Source organism: Muntiacus reevesi, chromosome 1 (assembly GCF_963930625.1).
Source record: "Muntiacus reevesi chromosome 1, mMunRee1.1, whole genome shotgun sequence".
In the NCBI taxonomy this organism is placed as follows: domain Eukaryota; kingdom Metazoa; phylum Chordata; class Mammalia; order Artiodactyla; family Cervidae; genus Muntiacus; species Muntiacus reevesi.
In genome coordinates, this window is record NC_089249.1 from 220,157,567 (window position 1) to 220,183,037 (window position 25,471).

The 25,471-nt window shown below is 37.8% G+C and overlaps 1 protein-coding gene across 1 annotated transcript; it reads left to right on the top strand.

Annotated features, from left to right (window-relative positions):
* Positions 1-23,729: 23,729 nt before the first annotated feature.
* On the top strand, positions 23,730-24,695 carry LOC136157916 (olfactory receptor 2T11-like). Its single transcript, XM_065919695.1, has one exon. It carries the CDS (start codon positions 23,730-23,732, stop codon positions 24,693-24,695), a length of 966 nt encoding a protein of 321 aa, XP_065775767.1.
* Positions 24,696-25,471: the final 776 nt, after the last annotated feature.

Consider the following 25,471-nt stretch of genomic DNA (forward strand, 5'->3'; position numbering starts at 1 on the left):
TGATTTTCTTTAGAAAACTCATTTATATAGGAAGGTATACATATGTGCATACATACATATATATATACATATATGTGTGTATATATATATATATATATATATAGAGAGAGAGAGAGAGAGAGAGTACAGTTTTCTGTGTATTCTTGCCACCTCTTCTTAATCTCCTGCTTCTGTAAGGTTCTTACTGTTTCCGTCCTTTATTGTGCCAATATTTGCATGAAGTGTTCCCTTGGCATCTCCAACTTTCTTCTCTAGTCTTTTACACTCTATTGTTTTCCTATATTTCTTTGCATTGTTCACTTAAAAAGACTTTCTTATCTTTCCTTATAATTCTTTGGAACTCTGCATTCCATTGGGTGTATCTTTCCTTTCTCCCTTGCCTTTCACTTCTCTTCATCTCTCACCTATACGTAAGGCCTCCTCAGATGACCATTTTTCCTTCTTATATTATTATTTCTTGGAGATGGTTTTGGTCACCACCTCCTGTGCAATATTATGAACCTCTGTCCATAGTTCTACAGGGACTCTATTTATCAGATCTAAACCCTTCAGTCTATTTGTCACTGAATAATAAGGGATTTGATTTAAGAACATCTATGACTTAGGAACATCATAAGGTATTTTACATATAATATATATATAATATACATAATATATACATATATAAATATATACATATTATATTATGCATATTATATTATATTATATATATATATATATATATATATATATATACATATATATATACAGTTGTTGTTGTTGTTTAGTTGCTAACTCCTGTCTGACTTTTTGTGACTCCATGGACTGCAGCATGCCAGTCTTCTCTATCCTTCACTGTCTCCCAGAGTTTGCTCAAATTCATGTCCATTGAGTCAGTGATGTTATCAAACATCTCATTCTCTGCTGCATCCTTCTTTTGCCTTCAATCTTTCCCAGCATCAAGGTCTTTTCCAATAAGTCCATTCTTCTTATTAGGTGGTCAAAATATTGGAGCTTCAACATCTGTCCTTCCATAAATATTCAGGGTTGATTTCCTTTAGGACTGACTGGTTCTTTGCAGTCCAAGAGACTCTCAAGAGACTTCTTCAGGACCACAATTTGAAAGCATCAATTCTTTGGTGTTCAGTCCTTTTTATGGTCCAACTCTCACATCCATACATGACTACTGGAAATCCAAAGCTTTGACTAAAGGGAGCTTGGTTGGCAAAGTGATCTCTCTGCTTTTTAATATGCTATCTAGGTTTGTCATAGCTTTCCTTCCCAGAAGCAAGTGTCTTAATTTCATGGCTGAGGTCCCCATCCTCAGTGACTTTGGAGCCCCCCCGCAAAAAAAATCTGTCATTGCTTCCACTTTTTCCCCCTCTATTTGCCATGAAGTAGTGGGACTGGATGCCATGATCTTAGTGTTTTGAATATTGAGTTATAAGCCAGTTTTTTCACTCTCCTCTTTCACCGTTATCAAGAGGCTTTTTAGTTCCACTTCACTTTCTACCATTAGAGTGGTATCAACTGCATATCTGAGATTGTTGATATTTCTCCTGGCGATCTTGATTTCAGCTTGTGCTTCATCTAAACCAACATTTCACATGATGTACTCTCTATATAAGTTAAATAAGCAAGGTGACATTATACAGCCTTGTACTCCCTTCATAATTTTGAACCAATCAGTTGTTCCACATCTGGTTCTAACTGTTGTTTCTTAGCCTGTATGCAGGTTTATGAAGAAACGAGTAAGGTGGTCTGGTATTCTGATCTCTTTAAGAATTTTCCACAGTTGGTTGTAATCCACACAATTGTATATATGCTGTGTATATAAAGGCTTTAGTGTAGTCAGTGAAGCAGAGTAGATGCTTCTCTGGAATTCCCTTGCTTTCTCTATGATCCAATGAATGTTGGCAATTTGATTTCTGGTTCCTCTGCCTTTTCTAAACCCAGCTTGTATATCTGGAAATTCTAGGTTTATGTACTGGGGAAGCCTAGCTTGAAGGATTGTGAATATAATCTTACTAGCATGTGCAATGAGCACAACTGTATGGTAGTTTGAATATTCTTTGGCACTGCCCTCTTTGGGATTGAAATGAAAACTGACCTTTTCCAGTCCTGTGGCTACTGCCAAGTTTTCCAAACTTGCTGCCTTATTGAGGGCAACACTTTAAAAGCATTATCTTTTAGGATGTGAAATAGCTCAGCAGGAATTCCATCACCTCCACTAGCTTTGTTTGTAGTGATGCTTTCTAAGGCCCACTTCACTTCACACTCCAGGATGTCTGGCTCTAGGTGAGTGACTATACTATCATAGTTATTGGGGTTATTAAGACTCTTTTTGTATAGTTCTTTGAGTGTTCTGGCCACCTCTTCTTAATCTCTTCTGCTTCTGTATGACCCTTACCATTTCTGTCCTTTATCATGGCCATCCTTGCATAAATTCTTCTGTTGATATCTCCAGTTTTCTTAAGGAGATCTTTAGTCTTTCTTATTCTATTGTTTTTCTCTATTTCTTTGCATTGTTCATTTAAAAAGCCTTTCTTATTTCTCCTTGCTATTCTCTGGAACTCTCCATTCAGTTGTGTATATCTTTCCTTTTCTCTCTTGCTGGATTAAATGTTCCATTCAAAAGAAAGACTGATAAGCTGGCTGAGGATATAAAGATAAGAATCGCATAAAGCTTTCTATGTGAGATCCATTTCAGATCTAGGGACACAGACAGACTGAAAGTGAAGGGATGCAAAAAATGTCCCATGTGAATGGAAACTAAACTAAAACTGGAGTAGCAATACTCATATTAGACACAATACATGTTAAAATGAAGACTGTTATAAGAGACAAGAAATGACACCACAAAATTATCAAAGGATCAGTACAAGAAAAAGTACAACAATTATAAATATATGTGCATCCAACTTAGGAACACCTTAATATATAAGCCAAATGCTAACAAACATAAAAGGGAAATTGAAAGTAACAAAATAATAGCAGAAGATTTTAACACCACATTACACCATTGGACAAATCATTCAGATACAAAGTCAATACAGAAACACAAGCCTTAGTAACACAGTAGACAAGATACACTTAATTGACATTTATAGGACAATTCATTTGAAAGCAGTTGAATACACTTTCTTCTCAAGTACACGTGAAACATTCTCCAGGATAGACTATATCTTGGGCCAAAAATCAAGCCTTAGTATATCTAAGAAAATTAAAAGCAAACAAAGCAACTTTCCCAACCTCAGCACAAGAGATTAGAAACCAATTTTGAGAAAAAAAAAAAAAAAAAGCGCAAAAAAGATCCACAAACATATGAAGTCTAAACAATTGGTTACTAAATAACCAGTTGTTGTTTGTTGTTGTTGTTCAGTCACTATGTTTGTGACTTTGTGACCTTTGTGACCCCAAGGTCTGCAGCACACCAGGCACCCCATCCTTCACTATTGCCTGTTCATTGAGTGCTAAATTGTGTCCGGCTCTTTGTGACCCAATGGACTGTAGCCTGTGAGGCTCTTCTGTCCATGGGATTCTCCAGGCAAGAATATTGGAGTGGGCTGCCAGGGTATCTTCCTGACCTGGTAGACCTCTTATGTCTCCTGCTTTGGCAACTGTCTTCTTTACCACCAGTGCCACCTGGGAAACCTCGGTGAATCATTGAGAATATCAAAGAGAAATAAAAAAATACTTAGAGACAAATGACAATAAAAACACTATGATACAAAACCTATGGGAGACAGCAAAAGCAGTTATAAGAGGGAAGTTTTATAGCAATACAACCAATCTTACCTCAGAAAATAAGAAAAATTCTCAAATAAACAACAAAGCTTACACATAAAGCAACTAGAGAAGAAACAACAAACAAAACTCAAAGTGAGTAGACTCCCGCAAGGATTCAGGGATCACCCACATATTTTTGGAAATGCCTTAGCACAAGATTTAAGAGGACGAAAATTAATAAATGGAGCCATTCTATAATATGTGGATGACCTTTTAATAGTGAATTCTTCTAAAAAAGAGCATCAGATGAAAAAACTCTTAAAGCTGTAATTCATTTGTGGCAAAAAGGCTATGCAGTATCAAAATCTAAAGTACAAATTTCTAAACAAAATGTACATTGTCTAGGATGTGTGTTTGTCCTAGGAAAAATGGGCTATGTCTGCTAATAGAATAACATTAATTCAAAAGTCAAAGCCACCAAAAACAGTAAAATAGCTTATGGCCTTTTTAGAGGTAACAGGATATTGTCAGATTTGGATTCGTGGCTACAGGCTAGACGCCAAACCGCTATATGAGCTCCTAATACAAACCACAGAAACTGGTTCATTAAATGGAGGAAATATAGAAGAACAGGCCTTTCAAACTCTAAAGAAAAATTATTAGATCCTCCAGCTTTGGGGTTGCTTAATTCTATAACTGAAGGACGGGTTATGAATTTTTGTGTGTCAATCTAGCATTTAGGTATGGCTCTTGGCATGTTAACCTACCTATCAACTGGGTACCTATCTATCTAAGAGTTGGATCAAATAGCAACAGGATGGCCACCTTGCTTATGGACGGTGGTAGCAACTGCCTTATTAGTAACTGAGACTACTAAATTGACCCTGGGCTAGAGGATGACAATATTCACACTTCACCAAGTGATTTCAGTTTTTGAAGCAAAAGGAAACCACTAGATGGCTGGGGACGTATCATTAAGTATCAAGCCCTTTCCTTGGACATTTCAGAAGTAGATCTGAAGGTGTGCCAAATTTTAAAGCTAGCAATTTTTATGCCCAGTTTACATATAGAAGGAAATCAGGAAGAAAAATCTTTGCTTCATGAGTGTATACAGACTATTAAACAAGTTCATTCTAGAAAAGGGCTTCCCAGGTGACTTAGTAGTAGAGAATCTGCCTGCCTGGGAAGCCCTTTACCAGAAGGCAGGAGACGTGCGTTCGATCCCTGGGTCAGAAAGTTCCCCTGGAGGAGGAAATGGCAACCCATTCCAGTGTTCTTGCCTGGAACATCCCATAGACAAAAGAGCCTGACAGGCTACAATCCATGGGGTCACAAAGAATTGGATATGACTTAGCAACTAAACCACTACCACCATTCTAGTAGACCTGACTTTAAAAAGCTCCACTTAATAATCCTGATGTTGAATATATACAAATGGAAACAGTTTTATTGAGGAAGGAAAAAGAAAGGCAAGATATGCTGTAGTGAGTGTTCTCTCGGACTCTGCTGACAAAGGTCCATTCAGTCAAAGCTATGGTTTTCCCTGTAGTCATGTATGAATGTAAGAGTTGGACCATAAAGAAGGCTGAACACTGAAGAATTAATGCTTTTGAACTGTGGTGTTGGAGAAGACTCTTGAGAGTCCCTTGGACTGCAGGGAGATCAAACCTGTCAATCCTAAAGGAAATCAGACCTGAATATTCATTGGAAGGATTAATGCTGAAGCTGAAACTCCAATACTTTGCCCACCTTATGCAAAGAGCAGACTCATTGGAAAAGACCCTGATGCTGGGAAAGATTGAAGGCAGGAGGAGAAGGGGATGACAGAGGATGAGATGATGGAACGGCATCAGTGACTCAATGGACGTGAGTCTGAGCAAGCTCCGGGAGTTGCTGATGGTCAGGGAAGCCTGGCATGCCGCAGTTCATGGGGATGCAAAGAGTTAGACATGACTGAGCAACTGAACTGAATTGAACTAGCGACTAAACCACCACCACCATTCTAGTAGACTTGACTTAAAGAAGCTCCACTTAATAATCCTGATGTTGAATGATATACAAATTAAAGCAGTTTTATTAAGGAAGGAAAAATAAAGGCAGGATATGCTGTATTTATGCTGTATTTTGGCAGGATATGCTGTATTTTGTAGTGAGTGTTTATTACACTATAAAATCTGGACCTCTTCCTATGGGGATTTAAGCCCAAAAGGCCAAACTTAGTGCATTAACCAAAGCACTTAAACTGGCAAAAGGAAAAAAAGCTACAATTTATATGGATTCTAAGTATACCTTTTTGATTCTCCATGCTTATGCCACTATTTGGAGGGAAAAGGGTATGCTAGATTCAAAGAATTCCCCTATTAAGTATGAAAACAAAATCCTTGACTTACTAGAGGCCATATAGAGCCCTAAAGAAATAGCTGTGATGTACTGTAAGGGACATAGCTTTTATTTATTTTTTTTGTGTGTGTGGGGGGGGAGTAGCTTTTAGATCAGAAACTAGAAAGGGAAATTATTGAGCTCATCAGGAAGCAGAAAGAATAGCTTGTAAATTAACAGATAATATTCAGGCAGTTTTTTTTTTTTTTTTTTTTTTTTTTTTTAATATTATTTTATTAGTTGGAGGCCAATCACTTCACAACATTTCAGTGGGTTTTGTCATACATTGACATGAATCAGCCATACAGTTACATGTATTCCCCATCCCGATCCCCCCTCCCACCTCCCTCCCCACCCGACTCCTCAGGGTCCTCCCAGTGCACCAGGCCCGAGCACCTGACTCATGTATCCCACCTGGGCTGGTGGTCCGTTTCACCATAGATAATATACATGCTGTTCTTTCAAAACATCCCACCCTCACGTTCTCCCCCAGAGTTCAAAAGTCTGTTCTGTATTTCTGTGTCTCTTTTTCTGTTTTGCATATAGGGTTATCGCCACCATCTATCTAAATTCCGTATATATGTGTTAGTATACTGTAATGTTCTTTATCTTTCTGACTTACTTCACTCTGTATAATGGGCTCCAGTTTCATCCATCTCATTAGAACTGATTCAAATGAATTCTTTTTAACGGCTGAGTAATATTCCATAGTGTATATGTACCACAGCTTCCTTATCCATTCATCTGCTGATGGGCATCTAGGTTGCTTCCATGTCCTGGCTATTATAAACAGTGCTGCGATGAACATTGGGGTGCACGTGTCTCTTTCAGATCTGGATTCCTCAGTGTGTATGCCCAGAAGTGATTAGAACAAATAATTTCACAATTTGTATGGAAATACAAAAAACCTCGAATAGCCAAAGTAATCTTGAGAAAGAAGAATGGAACTGGAGGAATCAACCTGCCTGACTTCAGACTCTACTACAAAGCCACAGTCATCAAGACAGTATGGTACTGGCACAAAGACAGAAATATAGATCAATGGAACAGAATAGAAAGCCCAGAGATAAATCCACGAACCTATGGACAGCTTATCTTTGACAAAGGAGGCAAGGATATACAATGGAAAAAAGACAATCTCTTTAACAAGTGGTGCTGGGAAAACTGGTTAACCACTTGTAAAAGAATGAAACTAGAACACTTCCTAACACCATACACAAAAATATTCAGGCAGTTTTAAAATTCACTAGCCTAGCAGAAGAAATGCCACAACCTTGTTATACCAAGGAAGAGGAGGACTGGGCTAAAAGTAAAGGATTAATAAATCAAAGGAGATGGTACATGCTAAATAAAAGGATTATGGTTCCACAAGCCTAACAGGGGAAATTAATGAAAACTTTACACGAGGCTACCCATTATGGAGGTAAAACACTTTGGTATTTGTTACAGTTTATGGGAAAGGGAATAAAAATGGTGGTGGACCAGATCAGCAAATCATGATACACCTGCTTATGAAATAACCCCAAACCAATACTAGCTCTCTCTCCATAATTTAAACCTGTTCAACTCCAAAGAAGCTACCTAGGGGAAGATTGGCAGATTGATTTTACTCAAAAGCCCAAGTTTCAAGGATATAAATATTGTTGATGATGGTAGACACATAGGTTGGATAGGAAGGTTGGCTAGATAATGGCTCAAAAAAGTTAATATATGTCCTTGGGCCCCAGTGCAAGATCTTGGATATTCTGTGAAAGTTTTATATAATAAGACAATATGTCTGGCTCACTGGACAGCCTACCCTAAAGTTAAAGACAAAACCAAGAATTTAGGGTCTAGAAATGCATTACAAATTTAGGACAGTTTTATTTGGCTCACTCCAGTATATTGTACACTAAACGGCAGAGCCCTTTTGTGCTGGGAACAGAAAAATACACTCTTGGGTGAACAAAGAAATCTGAATAGAATTATGGGGTGGTTACGTAGGGACTCCTGTCACAACACAACAGTTCTTAGACATACTAACTGGTTTGGAATGAACTGGGAAAGAAGGCCTGGAATATATCAGACAGCTCCAAATGGTGCCCAGTGGATATGCAGCAAAATCTTTGGCTATGGCTTCCACCAGGATGTCTGGACTGATGCACTTTAGGATTTTCTTGGGCCCAAGGACATGTTTAATTTCTTTTTTTTTTTTTTTCATGATTTTGCTTGATGTACCAATTTATTATGTTTTTTTCAGACAGCAAGATCACAAAATTAGAAAGATAAAGATAAAAAAGATTAACTCTTGATAAGTCACTCTCCAACCAACCACCCTATGAAGCAAGCTAGATGGAGCTGGTCTGTGTTTCAGTGGTATGATCATTTAGCAAACATCTTTATGCCAGGTCTTGAAAATGTAGTTCACACTGAGGGTCTAACAATATGTATTCAAAAAGTTTTAAAATGATAGCAATAATGTTATATCCCTCCTAAACAATGAAATGACTCTTAACAAAAAAAGCTATTCTACAAAATAAGATGAGCTTGCTTGACTAAGCAAAACAGGTCATTTAGCATTAAAGTCAGATTGGCTTGCTTAACAATAAAATCAAGCTACCTTGCTTAGCAGAAATACATGCAACAGAAGCACAACACCTGCCCCTAAAAAATAAAACAATGATGTCATGAAACTCACATCCTTCCCTGTGATTTCAGTAAGTTAATAACTCCTAAAACATGCTTTTTGGCCCCTATGACACATTCTTTGCACAATACCAGCGCCCCCACTCCCCCACCAAAAAAAAAAAAAAAAAAAAAACAATAGTAAAGAATAAGACCTAAGACTTGCCCAGTAGTATCATCAAGTAATGACCCCCCATGCATGCTCTGTGCACACAAAAAACAATCATTTATGGAAAGGTGACTTTTCAGAATGAAAGACACTTATTGTACTGAGACTTGAAAATAGTTTTCGAAAGTGCTATGACAGTCCTGGCCTGACCATATAGAGATAAGAAAACTTCTCTGCCTTACTTGGGGGAGGAAGATGGAAATACACATCTACTCAAGGAAGACAAAGAAGATCTCCTCCTCCCCTCTCTTCCTTGGATTATAAAAATATAACCCACTGAGTCCTGGGGGCAGCCCCACTCTTGCCTGCCCATTTGTTAACCTTACAAGCATCTCATTCTAATAAATCACTTCTTATCTATTACTTTGCTACTCGCTAAATTCCATTCCACTGTTGAGACATAAAGGCCTGTGGTGCTGGAACTCTTCAGAGCCCTGGAAATGAAACCTAACGATTTCACCATGAGCGTCCACATGAAGGACTGAAGCATCAGTAGTGTGAACAATTTCCCAAATGTCAGACCAAAATTCCTTTCCCCATGGCTCTTTGGAGTGAATTTCCCAGGTATTCTTTACCCACAGGGGTAGCCAAGTGGCCAATTCATTGCTTTCTGACCAATAATATACATACATATATATACATATATATGTATACGTATATGGCATTCCGTTAAATTTTATTGTTTTACAATCTGATATGCTACTTATAATTCATCAAAATGACCACTATTAGTATAATTCTTTATGACCTCTGGAAATATCCTACTCCAGAAATCCAAGGGCACTCTTTTGTCTTGTTTTTGCCATAAGCTCCAATTAGCATATAGATAGATACATTTAATTTTGTGTCTCCTGGCTGTAGCTCAGAGGGTATTTGATCTCTATTCAAAGATAGACTACTGAGATAAACTTTAAAATAACTCAGTCAAAATTTTAGCAATAAAACATAACAGCAAAGAAGTAAACCTGGGAAGTAAGTCTTAGTCAACATAGATTTCAATTAACAAAACTAGAATTTACAATTCAGTGAAACATAAATTTTATTTACTTTTATTTCTGTGTATGTGAGGGCATTAACCCTGAAGCCAGGGAAAGCTTTATCCTATCAAATAAAAAATGAGCTTTGTGAGGGAGCAAGGGTTTCCCAGGAGGCAATAGTGGTAAAGAATCCACCTGCCAACGAAGGAGACATAAGAGACTCTGGTTTGACCCCTGAGTTGAGCAGGTCCCCTGGAGGAGGACATAGCAACCCGCTCCAGTATTCTTGCCTGGAGAATCCCGTGGACAGAAGAGCCTGTCGAGCTACAGTCCATGGGGGTCACAAAGAGTCAGACATGACTGAAGCAAATGAGCACACAGGAAAAAGCCAAGCAGCCTTCTTGGATTTCCCATAGCCCTGACTGATTTCCAACTATTGTTTATCCATCTTTAAATCCTTGATTTAGGAGTAGACTGTTGCTGTGTCCTAAGAATATCAGGATAGTGAAAGTGATAATCAGGGGTTAATTTTTCTGTAGAAGCAGAATGACCTTTATCTGTCTGTACAATCTTCATAGATCATTGTGAAATAATATTTATTTACTTTACCAAAGTACCATGTGCTCGCTTCGGCAGCACATATACTTTACCAAAGTACCAAAGGCTTTTTAAAAACAAGTATAAAGGTAAAGAAATTCACATAGTCTGTTATCAAAAGGTACATCCCAAGAAAACTTTGCTCTCTTAACCGAGAGAAAAAAACAAATTCCAGTCTGATATACAACATAACCTTATCTGATAGAAATTCCCATGTACCTTTAACATACCAAATAACCTAATTAGTCCAGTATCTTTCTTTGGGATGCTTCAGAGACCCTCTGAAGCACTACAAACTTAGCTAAAAGTCAAAAGAGCTTCATTAGAATTTGATTTTAGGAAGCTCTGTCAAAAAAACAAAGTTTAGAATACTCAGTCAGATAAGATTACAGGTTACTATGAAACAACAGTTATTTAGTCAGCCAAAGAGATAATAAAATATTTCAAAGGCAAATACAGATCAAATCACTTAAGATGCAAAGAAATGTAAAATCTGTCATCAAAGGCAGTTCAACATCCCAAGAAAACGTGTACCATGCATAAAATTCTTTTCTTAGGATCCACTCTCCACAAAAAAAAATTTTTAACACTTTCTATATTTATCATTTTCCCATTCAGAAATAGACACCTGTAAATCAGACCTACTTTCTGCACCCTTAACAAAATTCAATTCCATTCCTCATACCTTCTCTACTAAAAACACACTTTCCATAAGCCATGAACTATCCTTTATATTAGCATTCTATAGATTGGCAAACATAAATACCAGTGATAATTTATAAAAATATTTCCTTTCTTATAGAGAACACCTCAGGATGGTATCAAGCATATGCATTACTAGTGCTAAATGTTTTGTTTCTCTATAAAAGGAAGCCAGTGTTTAGTTAGTAATGTTAAAGCTTCTTATTTGGAAATGGCCTAATTATTTAATAAACTTCCATCATTTAACTTAACTTAGCACAACCCTAGAAATTCAAGTGATCAAAATCTGGAGAAACTATTTAGGTAGACATTTCTCAAGTATGGTTATTCTTAATAGACTTTATCTAAAAACTCTTATCTCATTTAGATTTTCTTTCTTTAAAAGTTTCTTCACATCAAGTTACTTTGTAAAATGGACTTACCATCTGGCCCATTTGTGGAATATACTGTCATTAGAAACCAAATGGCCCTATAAATTTTTTGAGCCTCCCTTTTTGTCTGGAGAGTTTTAAATTTCATTTTCTGTTTGACCTTAGATAAAATCACTCTATGTCTTTTAATCCATTGTATTATCAAAAACTTTACAGCTTGAGCAAACTCCTGAATTTTCCAGGGATTAATCTCTCATCCCAAGCATCAGGGTCCAAGTCTATCCTTCCTTACCTATTGCTTTTTTTTTTTGTTAACCTAGCTATGTGACTTTTGATATTTAGCTTGTGCAATCTTTACTGTGGTTTTTTTCAGCTACCGACTGGAAAGCAGAGACATGGTCAGTTAAAATCTAATTTTGACACTGTAATGTGGAATGTCATCCTTGCAGATCGCATAATTCTTTCTCCAGTTTTAACTTTTCAATCAATTTTAATTTGGCTTCATGTACCTTACAGTATGCAGAGAGGAGGATCCAATCTCTCCAACACAGCATGGTGGTACATTCTTCTTCTTCAAGTGGCACAAGTGGCAAACATTCAATAACTTCTAAAGGTTTGGCCCACTTTAATTTGGGGTCCCAGTTCTGACATAGTCCAGTGGATATGCCCCATTCAGTAACTCATGAGCAATAAGGCAAACTTTCTCATCAAGGAAGAAAAGACGTTGAATAGTCTTAACCTCTTTCTTTTCCCTTTTATTTCACAAATTCTGCTCTTAGTGCCAATTTATGTTTTGCTGAAAGTTTTACTTTTGTTTTAGGTTCCAAGGATTTGTTAACAAAAGAAACCATTCATCACACACATGATGAACAATTTCAGTATTTAATAGAGGATTATTTGACTTAATTTCACTAACAATCATTAAAAGAAAAGATAAATAGAAACAAAAGAAAAGAGTAAGAGCATAACACCTCCCAATTGGGCAGACCAACATTCAGATTTAAACAGTGTAGAGAAGTCCATTGCTGACAGCAATCTGGAGTCCCAGTAGGGAACAGATCCTGGGCAGTGTGACCTCTCCAGGGGCAAGACTCCAAATTTCAGTTTTAGGGGTTCCCTCATATAATCCCACTCCGATAAATGATATCATCATCAGTTTGTGTGCAAGCATGCAGTTCTGATTTTACTTTAAACTTTTGCTTTTTACAAAGCTGTTTGTTTTACCTTGTGAATCACAGATTTCATTATGCCCCAAGCAATCAGCCAGACCTCCAGGGGCCATTCTAAGATGCACTCCCTTTCTTATCTAAAGCTCCTCCTGACTTGCTGAGCTTGTGGACAGGCAGGGAATCCAGTCAGTGTTCAGGCAGGCCTGAAGCAAGGTCAGGACCTGCTCTCCTGCTTCTGAAGTATGAATAAGACTTCTCCATTTTAGTTTCTCTAACAATTTTATAATTAAGTGGTATTTCACATTATGTACTCTGCATATGGCTTCCCAGGTGGTGCTAGTGATAAAGAACGCACCTGCCAATGCAGGAGACAAAAGAGATATAGGTTTGATCCCTGGGTTGGGAAGATGCCCTGGAGAGGGGTATGGCAATGCACTCAAGTATCCTTGCCTGGAGAATCCCATAGATAGGGCAGCTATGGTGCATAGGGTCCCATAGAGTTAGACAAGGAGACCAGTCCTGGGTGTTCACTGGAAGGACTGACACTGAGGCTGAAACTCCAATACTTTGGCCACCTCATGCGAAGAGTTGACTCATTGGAAAAGACCCTGATGCTGGGGGGGATTGGGAGCAGGAGGAGAAGGGGACGACAGAGGATGAGATGGCTGGATGGCATCACCAACTTAGTGGACATGAGTTTGAGCAAGTTCCAGGAATTTGTGATGGAGAAGTCCTGGCATGCTGCAGTCCATGGGTTCGCAAAGAGTCAGACTTGACTGAGTGACTGAACTGAACTGAAACATTCCAGATTTTATCCTGACCACAGTGAGAGGGATCTGGGCGAATTTCCTTCCTCCCTACTTTCCTTGGTACATTCTGAATTCTGACTGTCTATTATTAGATTCACAAATGAGTGAGAATCCTCCCAGACACCTCGGTGCATGGGGCTATAACATGCAACATCCACAAATGTCCTTTTCTTTCTGAATAGGTATATAAATCATTGTTTTAAAACTGGGATAAGAAGAGGGATTCATTATAACTCCATGATGCTAATTCGCTTCAAAGTTTAACTCTTTTTTGAACAAATTGTTCCAGTTTAATATCTATTCTGACTTCTCTGAGTGGTAAATTACTGATTTATTTTCAGTTGTTCACAGCATATTCTGTCATATTTACAAAACTTATTACTATTTGTTTTGATTTATGTTATTTATCTTAAAAACTTTTCTCAAGACTAGTGCTCCCTGACTCTCTGCTGTTGGGAGGGTCTCTGGGTCAAAGCCTTAACAACTGATAGACTTCACTGAACTATGGTCTCAGTATATGGTATCACATTGCTGACCTGGGGAATGACAAACATCAGTATTTCTAGCTATCTTCTTTGAAATGATCTGTTTCCTCTGAAAGGACTCTTTGGTGGGGGGGTGGGGGGGGGGGTGCGGGGAGGGTGCCAGAATTTCCAGAACCAAAGAAGGGAAAACCAACTGGGGCTTCTTATAATTCAGTGTGTCGACTTTCTACTGATGTAGCCATGCATGAATGTTTTTCCAAACCAGAGTACATTTTGTTCAACATCTACATAAACAAAGTGCTAGTGTTGTGTCAGGCAGAGGAAGAGCAAATTTCCAGCTTGATGGAGTCTGAGGATCTGGGAAATGATAGGTTTTTAAGCAGAATTTTAGCCAAGTCTCAGTGTTAGTGCTGTGTATGTGTGCTCAGTTCTAGTTCTCCCTCTAGTATTTAGAAATACTTGGTCACTCTAATTTTAGGTTATTGAACGTTCTTTTAGAATGATTAAACTTGTCTCTGGGGCTTCCCTTGTGGTTCAGTGATGAAGAACCCACTTGTTAATGCAGGATATGCAAGTTTGATTCCTGGTTTAGAAAGATTCCCTGGAGAAGGAAATGGCAACCCACTCCAGTACTCTTGCTTGGAAAGTCCCATGGACAGACGAGCCCAGTAGGCTACAGTCCACAGGGGTGCAAAGAGTCAGACATGACTGAGTGACTTCACTTCACTTCACTTCCAAATACCAGTTGCATACTTGCAAGACTTCAGGTACTGTTCTTAATCATTGGGAAAACATGAAAGGAAAACATTTCCCATTTTTCAAAGCATATTCAACTGCATTATCTGATTTTGATTCTGATCTTCACAAGTTCTACCAAGTATTTTGAGAAGGCAGTAGCCTCATGGGAGATACAGAAGCTATGTTCAGAGCAAATTATAGCCTCGCTTAAGCAAGACGCGGATGAGAGACTCAGAACCATATCTTCTGACTTCTGTCTTGTGATTTTGTGCCAAACCTTGCTATTCTTCGATAGACAGTTTCCAAAGGAGGGAAGCATGTGACACAATATGAAACTGCCAACTTGCTAATCTTGATAATGACCTGGAGGGAAAAAATCCCTCTGTGAATAACATGCAGATAAAATCTATGTTCAATATCTGTCGTGTGCCAACTAGGTTAGTCTACCAAGGACCTGATGTTCCAGGCTAAGAGGCATGCAGATTCTATCTAGAGTCTTTCTACAGGTGAGGGCTATGGTCATAAATTTAGCTGAACCATTTCTTCCATGTATTTATTTTACACAAATGAATTAAAATGCATATCTGTGTAATATGAAAAATGTAATAGCAGATGATATGTAGTCTACTTGGTAAATACTCTATTAAATCCTTTTAAATACCAAGAAAGTGTTCAGACATAAAAGAATGATCATCAATACTGAAAATACTTATTTAATAGTGTGGAGAAAAGAATGCAGACCTTGTTGCCAAAAGAATGACTGTACAGTCCCGTCAAGTTAGACTACTCATTTTGTATAAAGTAATGTCCTGCTAACAGTTCTGATAGCCATGTGAAATGAAACATTTAGAACTTCAGACAATGGCTTTGTTCATGTAAATCACTCTGAAAATCAGTGATTTACATGAGGCAGGGTAATTGTAACAAGGGATGATTTTATGACATTGAAAGTTTATTCAACTCAACAGACTGATTCACATGTAATTTCCTCAAACCAGACTATTTCTAATTTTCTTTTTAAGTTGGAACTCTTTTGAGGATATGTCTGATTAAATCAGCATGTTTATCATGGTTTTGCCAAATATATACCAAACACATGGTGGTTTCAGAATCCAAGAGAATTTAATTTAGAAATATGTATGTTTTCTTTTTAACTATATTATCTTTAGATAATTAGTTCAAAATATAATGGTGATGAATATGTATAGCCTAGACTATTTTTCTAGATTTCTAAGTTTATTCAGTTTTATTAGATTTCCTGATCACATAAGCAAGGACAAGTATCTTGATTTTTGTTCTCTGATGCATCTCAAGTACCAATAAGTTTTCCTGAAGCAAAATATTATTAGTGTGAATGAATGAATGTCATTTAATTTTAGAAGGCTTCATACTTGAAAATACAGATTTTAATGGTTATGTAATTTATCTATTTTCTTCTTTCTTGGAACTCCAGATTTGAAGATTTACAATGAAAACTGAAAATTAAAGAAATGAGGTAGCTTTTACACAGAATTTTCCATCAAGGGTAAAGCTGAAACTGAAGGAACCATACTTAAATTCTTTCCAGCTTCACCAATTCTGATGTTATTTCTATTAAAGCATTTTAAAATTATGGAACCTGCAAAAAGACATTATTAGTTTTTGCTGATTTTTTCATAGATATCCATCCTCTTTTGGAGCCAGTAAGAAGTAAGTGTTATAGTTAGGCATTTGACAGAAAGATGCTTTTTTCTATATTGGCTGAAAACTTGAGATGTTAGAACAAGTCTTATGATTACACATATCAATTGACATTATCTAAATTGTTCTTTTCCTGAATTTCCACAGTGTTTCTCCACAAAAAAACAGTGATTTTTAATCAGTAGCCAATAACCTTAGAAAGATAAAATATGGAAATAGGCTTGAAAACAGTTAATTCCATGTCTCTGAACCTCGCCATCTGTAGAATTGATGAAGTTGCAACAAAGAGATGTTTCCCTTCATCCCTGGATATATTGAGGGAAAACTTTCAAGAGACAAAAGTGAATTCAAATCTAAGTAAGAATGAGCTTCCTGTAAATAGTGGTTCTTTCTAATAGAAGGATTATAAATATGTTTATATTTGTATTTTTTAAGAACAAGGTTGCAACATACACTGTGCATGGATTAGATGGTCTCAGTCTCAAGACAGAACTGGTTTGGTGCCATTTTTAATTAAAAATAAAGGTTTTTATAGTACTAGATTTACAATCTAGAAACTGTGTAATTCTTTTAACTCTAATGTTTGCATTAAATGCAAGGAGAATTAGACTAAAGGGATGAAAATGACTTTAAAACAGTTATATATACTGACCACTTCCAAATTCAGAAAGCAGTACCATTTTTCATTCTAGAGCCTGTTCTTTTTCCCCAATTACCAAAGTGGGGAGCTATTTATTTTAAGTGAACATAAAATTAAGTGAATATATACATTTCCATAACATTATTAGGTGCCAGATACTGTTATGTGGGCCTTACACAAAGTCATTGCACTATCCCTGAGGATAGGGGCTGCTTTGATGCACTTTTGATGAATAACAAACTTAAAAAAGGAATCTTGCAGTGTCATATGGTTAGTAAATGACAGATACTGGATTTTCACCCAGATCAGTGAAGTACAGGTTCTATATAGAGTTCAGGTTAAACTGTATGAAGAGCAAAGGGTAAACTGATATCTAAGAGTTTGAAGTGATTGTAGAAAACAGGGAAATTTACACAGCAAAAAAAATTGTTTACACCAATGAAAAAGTCTCTATCACTTATGGGAATTCATTTGTTTATATTTCTCCCATCTTTGATAATTTCCTCTTTTAACTTTTTCTAATATGTTATATGTTTACAAATTCACATTTTCTGAGGATTTTGATGTGAGTCCCTATGAATGTAACTTAGAGAGACTAAAGTGTATATTATAAGGCCAGAAGCACATGTATATATGTATGTGAAAGTTGTTCAGTCGTGTCCGAATCTTTGTGACCCCATGGACTATACAGTCCATAGAATTCTCCAGGCCAGAATACTGGAGTGGATAACCTTTCCCTTCTCCAGGGGATCTTCCCAACCCAGGGATCAAACCCAGGTCTCCCGCATTGCAGTGTATTCTTTGCCAGCTGAACCACAAGGGAAGCCCAAGAATACTGGAGTGGGTAGCCTGTCCCTTCTACAGTGGATCTTCCCAACCCAGGAATCGAACCAGGGTTTCCTGCGTGCAGGCAGATTCTTTACCAACTGAGCTATCAGGGAAGCCCCCAGAAACACATACTTCAGATGAAATCTTACAGTATGGAAGATTAAGAGTCAGAAGCAATTAGGTGAATTGTGTTCTGAAATATAGGGGCAGATGTGGGTAGGATTCTGGAATAAATTTAATACATCTTAGTCACCTTACTGATATTTAAAAACCAAGAGTAGGAAAATTCTAGGTATTTTTGATCAAGGTGTAAATGGAGGCTTATTCCTGACTTAAAATTAAATCATTTTTACAGATATAATCAATGATTGTAGTAAGACAGAAAATATAGTCAAGGTCAAATAGATGTCACTGGCAAATCATCATCAGTGACACTTTGATTTACTTCATAATTATTCATGTATGCACACATATATATGTACATACATATATATGCATATACAAAAGGACATTAAAAATATATATGCTTGTGTATACACATTTTTATCACATATATATTAGTGATAATTAGTGATACACATGTTCTTATATATATTTTGTATTTCTCTATAATTACAGATTATATGTATAAGAATATTTTTAGTAAAGAGATGAAAAAATATACCGAATAACATCTGCTATTGTACACATACAAAAGTTTTATATATATATATTATGTTTGCGTGCATGCCAAGTCGCTTCAGTCATGTTCAACTTTGCGATGCCATGGACTACAGTCTTCCAGGCTCCTTTATCCATGGGGGTTCTCCAGGCAAGAATACTGGAGTTGGTTGCCATGCCCTCCTCCAGGGGATCTTCCCAACCCAGGGAATGAACCCATGTCTCTTTTGGCTCCTGCATTGCTGATGGATTCTTTACCACTGAGCCACCTGGGAAGCCCCCTATATTATGATTAGATATTTATATCTGAATGTATATATGCATTATGGATACAAAGTATATAAGGAGATTGCAGTAAAAAGGGAAAGTGTCAGTTGCTCAGTCATGTATGACTCTTTGCTACCCCATGGACTGAAGCACACCAGTTTTCCCTGTCCTTCAACATTTCCCAGAGCTTACTCAAACGTCTGTCCACTGAGTCATTGATGCCATTCAGTCATCTTGTCCTCTGTCAACACCTTTTCCTCCTGCCTTCAGTCTTTCCCAGCGTGAGACTCTTTTCCATTGAGCTAGCTCTTCACATTAGGTGGCCAAAGTGGGAGCTTTAGTTTAATCATCAGCCCTTCCAATGAGTATTCAGGACTGCTTTCCTTTAGGATTGACTGGTTGGATCTCCTTACAGTCCAAGGGACTCTCAAGAGTCTTATCCAACACCACAATTCAAAAGCAGCAATTCTTTGACTTTCAGCTTTCTTTATGGTCCAACTCTCACATCCATACATGACTAATGGAAAAAACATAGCTTTGACTATAGGATCTTTGCCAGCAAAGTAATGTCTCTGCTTTTTAATATGCTGTCTAGGTTGGTCATAACTTTTCTTCCAAGGAGCAAGGGTCTTTTAATTTCATGGCTGCAGTCACCACCCACAGTTATTTTGGAGCCTAAGAAAATAAAGTCTGCCACTGTTTCTAGTGTCTCCCCATCTATTTGCCATAAAGGGACCAGATGCCATGATCTTAATTGTTTGAATGTTGAGTCTTAAGCCAGTTTTTCACTTTCCTCTTTCACCTTCATCAAGAGGCTCTTTAATTCTTCTTCACACAATTTCTGCCATAAGGATGCTGTCATCTGCATATCTGAGGTTACTGATATTTCTCCCAGCAATCTTGATTCCAGCTTATGCTTCATCCAGCCTGGCATTTTGCAAGACATACTCTGCATGTAAGTTAAATGGCAGGGTGACAATATGTAGCCTTGATGTAAACCTTTTCCCAGTTTTGAACCAGTCGGTTGTTCCATGTCCAGTTGCTTCTTGACCTGCATACAGCTTTCTCAAGAAATGTTTTGCACAGTGGTTTTATTTAAAGCTAAGTTAAGTCTGTTATATATCTGTTAACTGAATATAACAGTAAATTAATTCTATATTTTTGAAACTTGAAGTATAATTGCTTTACAATGCTATGCTAGTTTCTGCTGGACAATGAAGTGAATCAGCTATATCCCCTCCCTCTTGAACCTCCTTCCCACCCCTCTACCCCCATCCCATACATCCCAGTCACCACAAAACACCAAGCTGAGCTCTCTGGGCTGTGCAATAGGTTCTCACTAGTTATCTGGTTTACACATGGCAGTGCACATACGTCAATCACAGTCCCTCCGTTCATTCCCCTCTCATCCCTCCCTCCAGGTCTACAGGTCCATTCTCTTCTTCTGAGTCTTTACTGCTGCACTGCAAATCAACTCATCTGTACCAATTTCATAAATTCCACATATATGCATTAATATATGATATTCATTTTTGCTCTTTCTGACTTACTTCACTCTGCATGACATACTTTATGTCATTCACTCTGCATGACATACAAACATCCACTCATGTTTGTATAAATGACCCAATTTTGCTTCTTTTTATGACTGAGTAATGTTCTGTTGTGTATATGCACCACATCTTCGTTATCCATTCCTCTGGTGATGGACATTTAAGTTGTTTCCAGGTCCTGGCTTTTGTAAATAGTGCTGCAATGAACATTGAGGTGTATGTATCTTTTGGAATTACGGTTTTCTCAAGTTATGTATCCAATAATGGCATTGTTGGGTCATATGGTAGTTCTACTTTTAGTTTTTAAGGCATCTCCATATATTCTCTGTAGTGACTATATCAAATCATATTCCCACAAACAGAGCAAGTGGGTTTCCTTTTCTCCATACCTTCTCCATTATGTAATGTTTTTTTATGATGGCCATTCTGATCAGTGTGAGGACATAACTCACTGTAGTTTTCAGCTACATTTATCTAATAATTAGTGATGTTAAGCATCTTTTCATGTGCTTTTTAGCCATCTATATGTCTTCTTTGGAGAAATATCTATTTAGGAATTGTGTCCATTTTTGATCTAGATTTTTTTTTATATTAAGGCTCATGAGCTGTATATTTTGAAAATTAATCCACTGTGCATTATTAATACACAATTTTTCTGATAATAGTGAAAACTTGATGCTAAGAAAAATCATGCAGAATTATTTTCTCCACTTTTATCTGTGTAACTAAGTTGAGTTCAAATTATATTATTAGCATTCACAATATAATCTCTAGGTAGATAATAACATCTGAAAGTACAGTTATCTTTTACACTTTATTTGGGACATAATGAATGAAGAGCTGTCACAACAAACCAGATTCAGAAGAGTGAAGGTGCCTGTGTGCTAAGTCACTTCAGTTGTGTCTGACTATGGATTGCAGACTGCCAGGCTCCTCTGTCCATGGGCTTCTCCAAGCAAGAATACTGGAATGGGTTAACATGCCCTCCTCCAGGAGATCTTCCCAATCCACGAATCAAACCTTCATCTTTAATGTTTCCAGCACTGGCAGGTAGGTTCTTTACCACTAGCACTCCTAGGAAGACTCCCACCCCCCCCCACCCCCCCAAGAATGGGAGTTGGTTACTAAGTAACTAACTAACCATACCATTAGAGCTTTGGAATTTTTTAAAAAATTTTTTTTAATTTATTTTTTAATTGAAGGAAAATTGTTTTTCATTGTCATGTTGGTTTCTGCCATTTATAACTTTCAAAATCCTACCTCTTAGATCTGCAAGGACAAGAGGGTTTAGAGGTTTAATTAATGACAAATGACTAATGGCTTCTTCCTACACATCTTGTATTATGTATCTCTTCCAGCTTGTTATTCCTGAGGTACATACTAGTTAATTTAGTAAGTAAAATGCTTTTCTGAGTTCTCTGAAACATTCTGGAGAATTTAATTGAATTCTTAGAGAATATCGTGAAAACTCCAATATGCAGCCAATAATTTAGAAGCACTGGAGATGACCTGTACTTGTGATTGGCATCTGAAATGAGGTCACTTTTAGGGGACTGAACCCTTAACCTGTGGACTCTTAGACTATTATACAGGTGAAGTGAAGAAGTGAAAGTCGTTCAGTCCTGTCGGACTCTTTGCGACCCCATGGACTATAGTCCGTGGAATTCTCCAGGCGAGAATACTGAAGTGGGTAGCTTTTCCCTTCTCCAGGGGATCTTCCCAACCCAGGAATTGAACTGGGGTCTCCTGCATTGCAGGAGGATTCTTTACCAACTGAGCTATCAGATACAGGTAGATAGTGTTATAAGATACCAGGGTTTCCCCAGTGGCTCAGAGGTAAAAGGTTTGATTCCTGGGTCGGGAAGATCCCCTGGAGGAGGGTATGGCAACACACTCCAGTATGCTTGTTGGAGAATACAATGGACAGAGGGGCCTGGCAGACTACAGTCCATAGTGTTGCAAGAGTTGGACACAACTGAAGCAACTTAGCATGCACGCATGACACAAAGCTAGTGTCCCCTTTTGGTAAAGGGGAGAACCCGCACATATTTGGTAGCCAGAGTCTCAGAAATGAAAGTATTGAGAGTAGAGAATACACACAGGTTGGTTCTTCTTTCCTTTACTCTGGTTGCAACTCAAGATTTTCATTCTGCTCACCTTTAAACATCCAAATAAGCAATGATTCAATCATTCTTTTCTCTAACTAGTTGTCAACTGAACAACAAAATGCACAATGTGAGAATTGCAAGTTAAGTTTTATTGGGGTGAAATAAGGACTGCTGCCTGGGAGACAGCACCTCAGATAGCTCTGAGAAACTGCTCTAAAAGGTAGAGGGAAAGGATAGTATATATATATATATATGATTTTGGTAAAGAGGAGAGTGCAATTAAGCACATGCAATCAAGCACATACTTTGTGCAGAAAGTTTCTACTGGTCTCTGAAGCTTCTCCTAGTCCTGAGAAGCAATCATCATCCAGAAGAATTTTAGTGCTTTTCTAGATATGAGAAGACACAAGAATTGGGCTCATAAAACCAGTTCCTGAGAATATCTAACTATCTGAAGACTTGTCCTGCCAGTTTTCCCAGAGCACAGAGTGCTTCATTTCTGCTCTCTACTCTGAACTACTTCAAGGGGTGTTGGAGGTCAACAACAGCACCAACAGTAGCACATGATTTAGTCCTTATAGAGGTGGAAGGCAAGTGTCTGTGTGTGTGTCATTGTCGCTCAGTTCTGTCTGGCTCTTTGTGACCCTGTGGACTGCATCCCTCCAGGGTTCTCTGTCCATGGAATTCTCCAGGCAAGAGTACTGGAGTGGGTAGCCAGTCCCTTCTTCAGGGAATTTCCCAACCCAGGAATCAAACCCGGGTCTATTACATTGAAGGGAGATTACTGTCTGAGCCACCAGGGAAACACAAGTGTTCATGACTAATGCCAATTTGTAGTTGACACAGTGTTCATTTAACCCAACTATGAGACAAACAAGATTCTGAAGGCTAAAAATGCAGAATAAATAGGGCAGATATAATTAAAACTCTAGATATGAGCAAACACAGATTTTATTTTGCATAAACTATGTATCATAACATATATATGAGCACAGCATAAAATGGGTTGTTTTCCAAAAAGAAGAAACATATCTCTAGCTACTGATTTAAGACATCTCTGGGTCTGATTTTCTGTAGCATTATGACTGGAAAATTTTATCTGAACCATGGCCTCTAGATGTCATCTCCATTGTGAGTTTCTCAGTTACAGAAAGTGTTTTCTGTCTCTTTTTTCCCTCTGGTATTTGTGACATCCTGTTCCTTGGCATTGTCATAGATGGCGGAAATGGAGAATAGAAATTCAACCTCTGACTTTATCCTCCTGGGGCTTCTGGTCAACAGTAAATTTACAGGGATTGTCTTTGCAGTTATTTTGGCTATTTTCGTGGTGGCTGTAACTGCAAATCTGACCATGATATTCTTGATTCACATGGACTCCCATCTTGATACCCCCATGTACTTTCTGCTCAGCCAATTGTCTATCATGGACACCCTTTTCATTTGTACTATTGTCCCAAAGCTCCTGGTGGACATGGTTTCCATAGAGAAGACCATTTCCTTTGTGTCCTGTGGCATCCAGCTCTTCCTCTACTTGACCATGATGGGATCAGAGTTCTTCCTGTTGGGCCTCATGGCCTATGACCGCTATGTGGCTGTCTGCAACCCTCTTAGGTACCCAGTGTTGATGAACCGCAGAGCGTGTCTTCTTCTGGCAGCTGGTGCCTGGTTTGGTGGATCCCTGGATGGCTTTCTGCTCACCCCTATCACCATGAATGTCCCCTACTGTGGATCCCACAGGATCGATCACTTCTTCTGTGAGATCCCTGCAGTTCTCAGATTGGCTTGTGCTGATACATCCTTGTATGAAACCTTAATGTACATCTGCTGTGTGCTCATGTTGCTCATCCCCATCTCTATTATCTCAACCTCCTACTCCCTCATTTTGTTAACTGTCCACCGCATGCGCTCTGCTGAGGGCTGGAAAAAGGCCTTTACCACTTGTTCTTCCCACTTGACTGTAGTCAGCATTTTCTATGGGGCTGCCTTCTACACTTATGTGCTGCCCAAGACATTTCACACCCCTGAGCAGGACAAGGTAGTATCAGCCTTCTATACCATTGTCACACCCATGCTCAATCCTCTCATCTACAGCCTCAGAAACAAGGATGTCATGGCAGCATTTAAAAAGATATTTGCACAATGCTTATCCGCACAGAAAGTATTCACAAAAGTTTCAGTAAGCTGGGAATAGATTGTTCTAATAACCTTCTCTGTGTCGTGTTTCATAAGAGATTGGTCAGCTATCAAAGATTTTTTAGTGTTCACAAGTAAGAGAATTTACCTTGGCTATTTTCTTCCTCACAGATGAAGGTAATAAAAAATATTTCATTAGTTATAGACAGCTTTATGGCCAACTATCAAAAACTATGTATTATTAAGTAAGTTAAAGCTTCTTCTGATCCTAGTTCTTACCTCTAGGAAAAAAAAGAGAAAAAAAAAAAAAAAGAAGAAGAGCAGATATTAGAGTTCAAATCAATTCATTTTTCCTTCACACTTGCCCCATGGTTAAACAAACAAAAAAAAATCTTCTAAAGCTGCAAAAGTTTGGTGACAAACACCCTGTGATTATTATTGTATCAGTATTTTAAAAAAACTACTGATTCACAAATAAAAAAGAATATAGCTACAATTTTAATCCTATTCTCTTTAATTACTGGATTTGCCTCAGTGAATTAAAGATTCTGTAATCACCTTCATATCACTTGTGCTGAAAACAGGGACTTTCAAATTATAAGCCACAGTGAGTAGTGGACAAAGTGAGCTAAACAGTGTGAGTTTGTGAATGTCTGAGCTCTACATGACTACTCAAAGTGAATAGCCTCTAATATCTCACATCACAGAGCTCTAGGGTGCTTTCTTCATGTTATTTTAACAGCAAAATTCTAGGAAAGATTAACTTCATGGGAAGAACTTATACATTGCCAATATATGTGTGCTTTGATGAAATGACTTGAGTGCAATTTTACT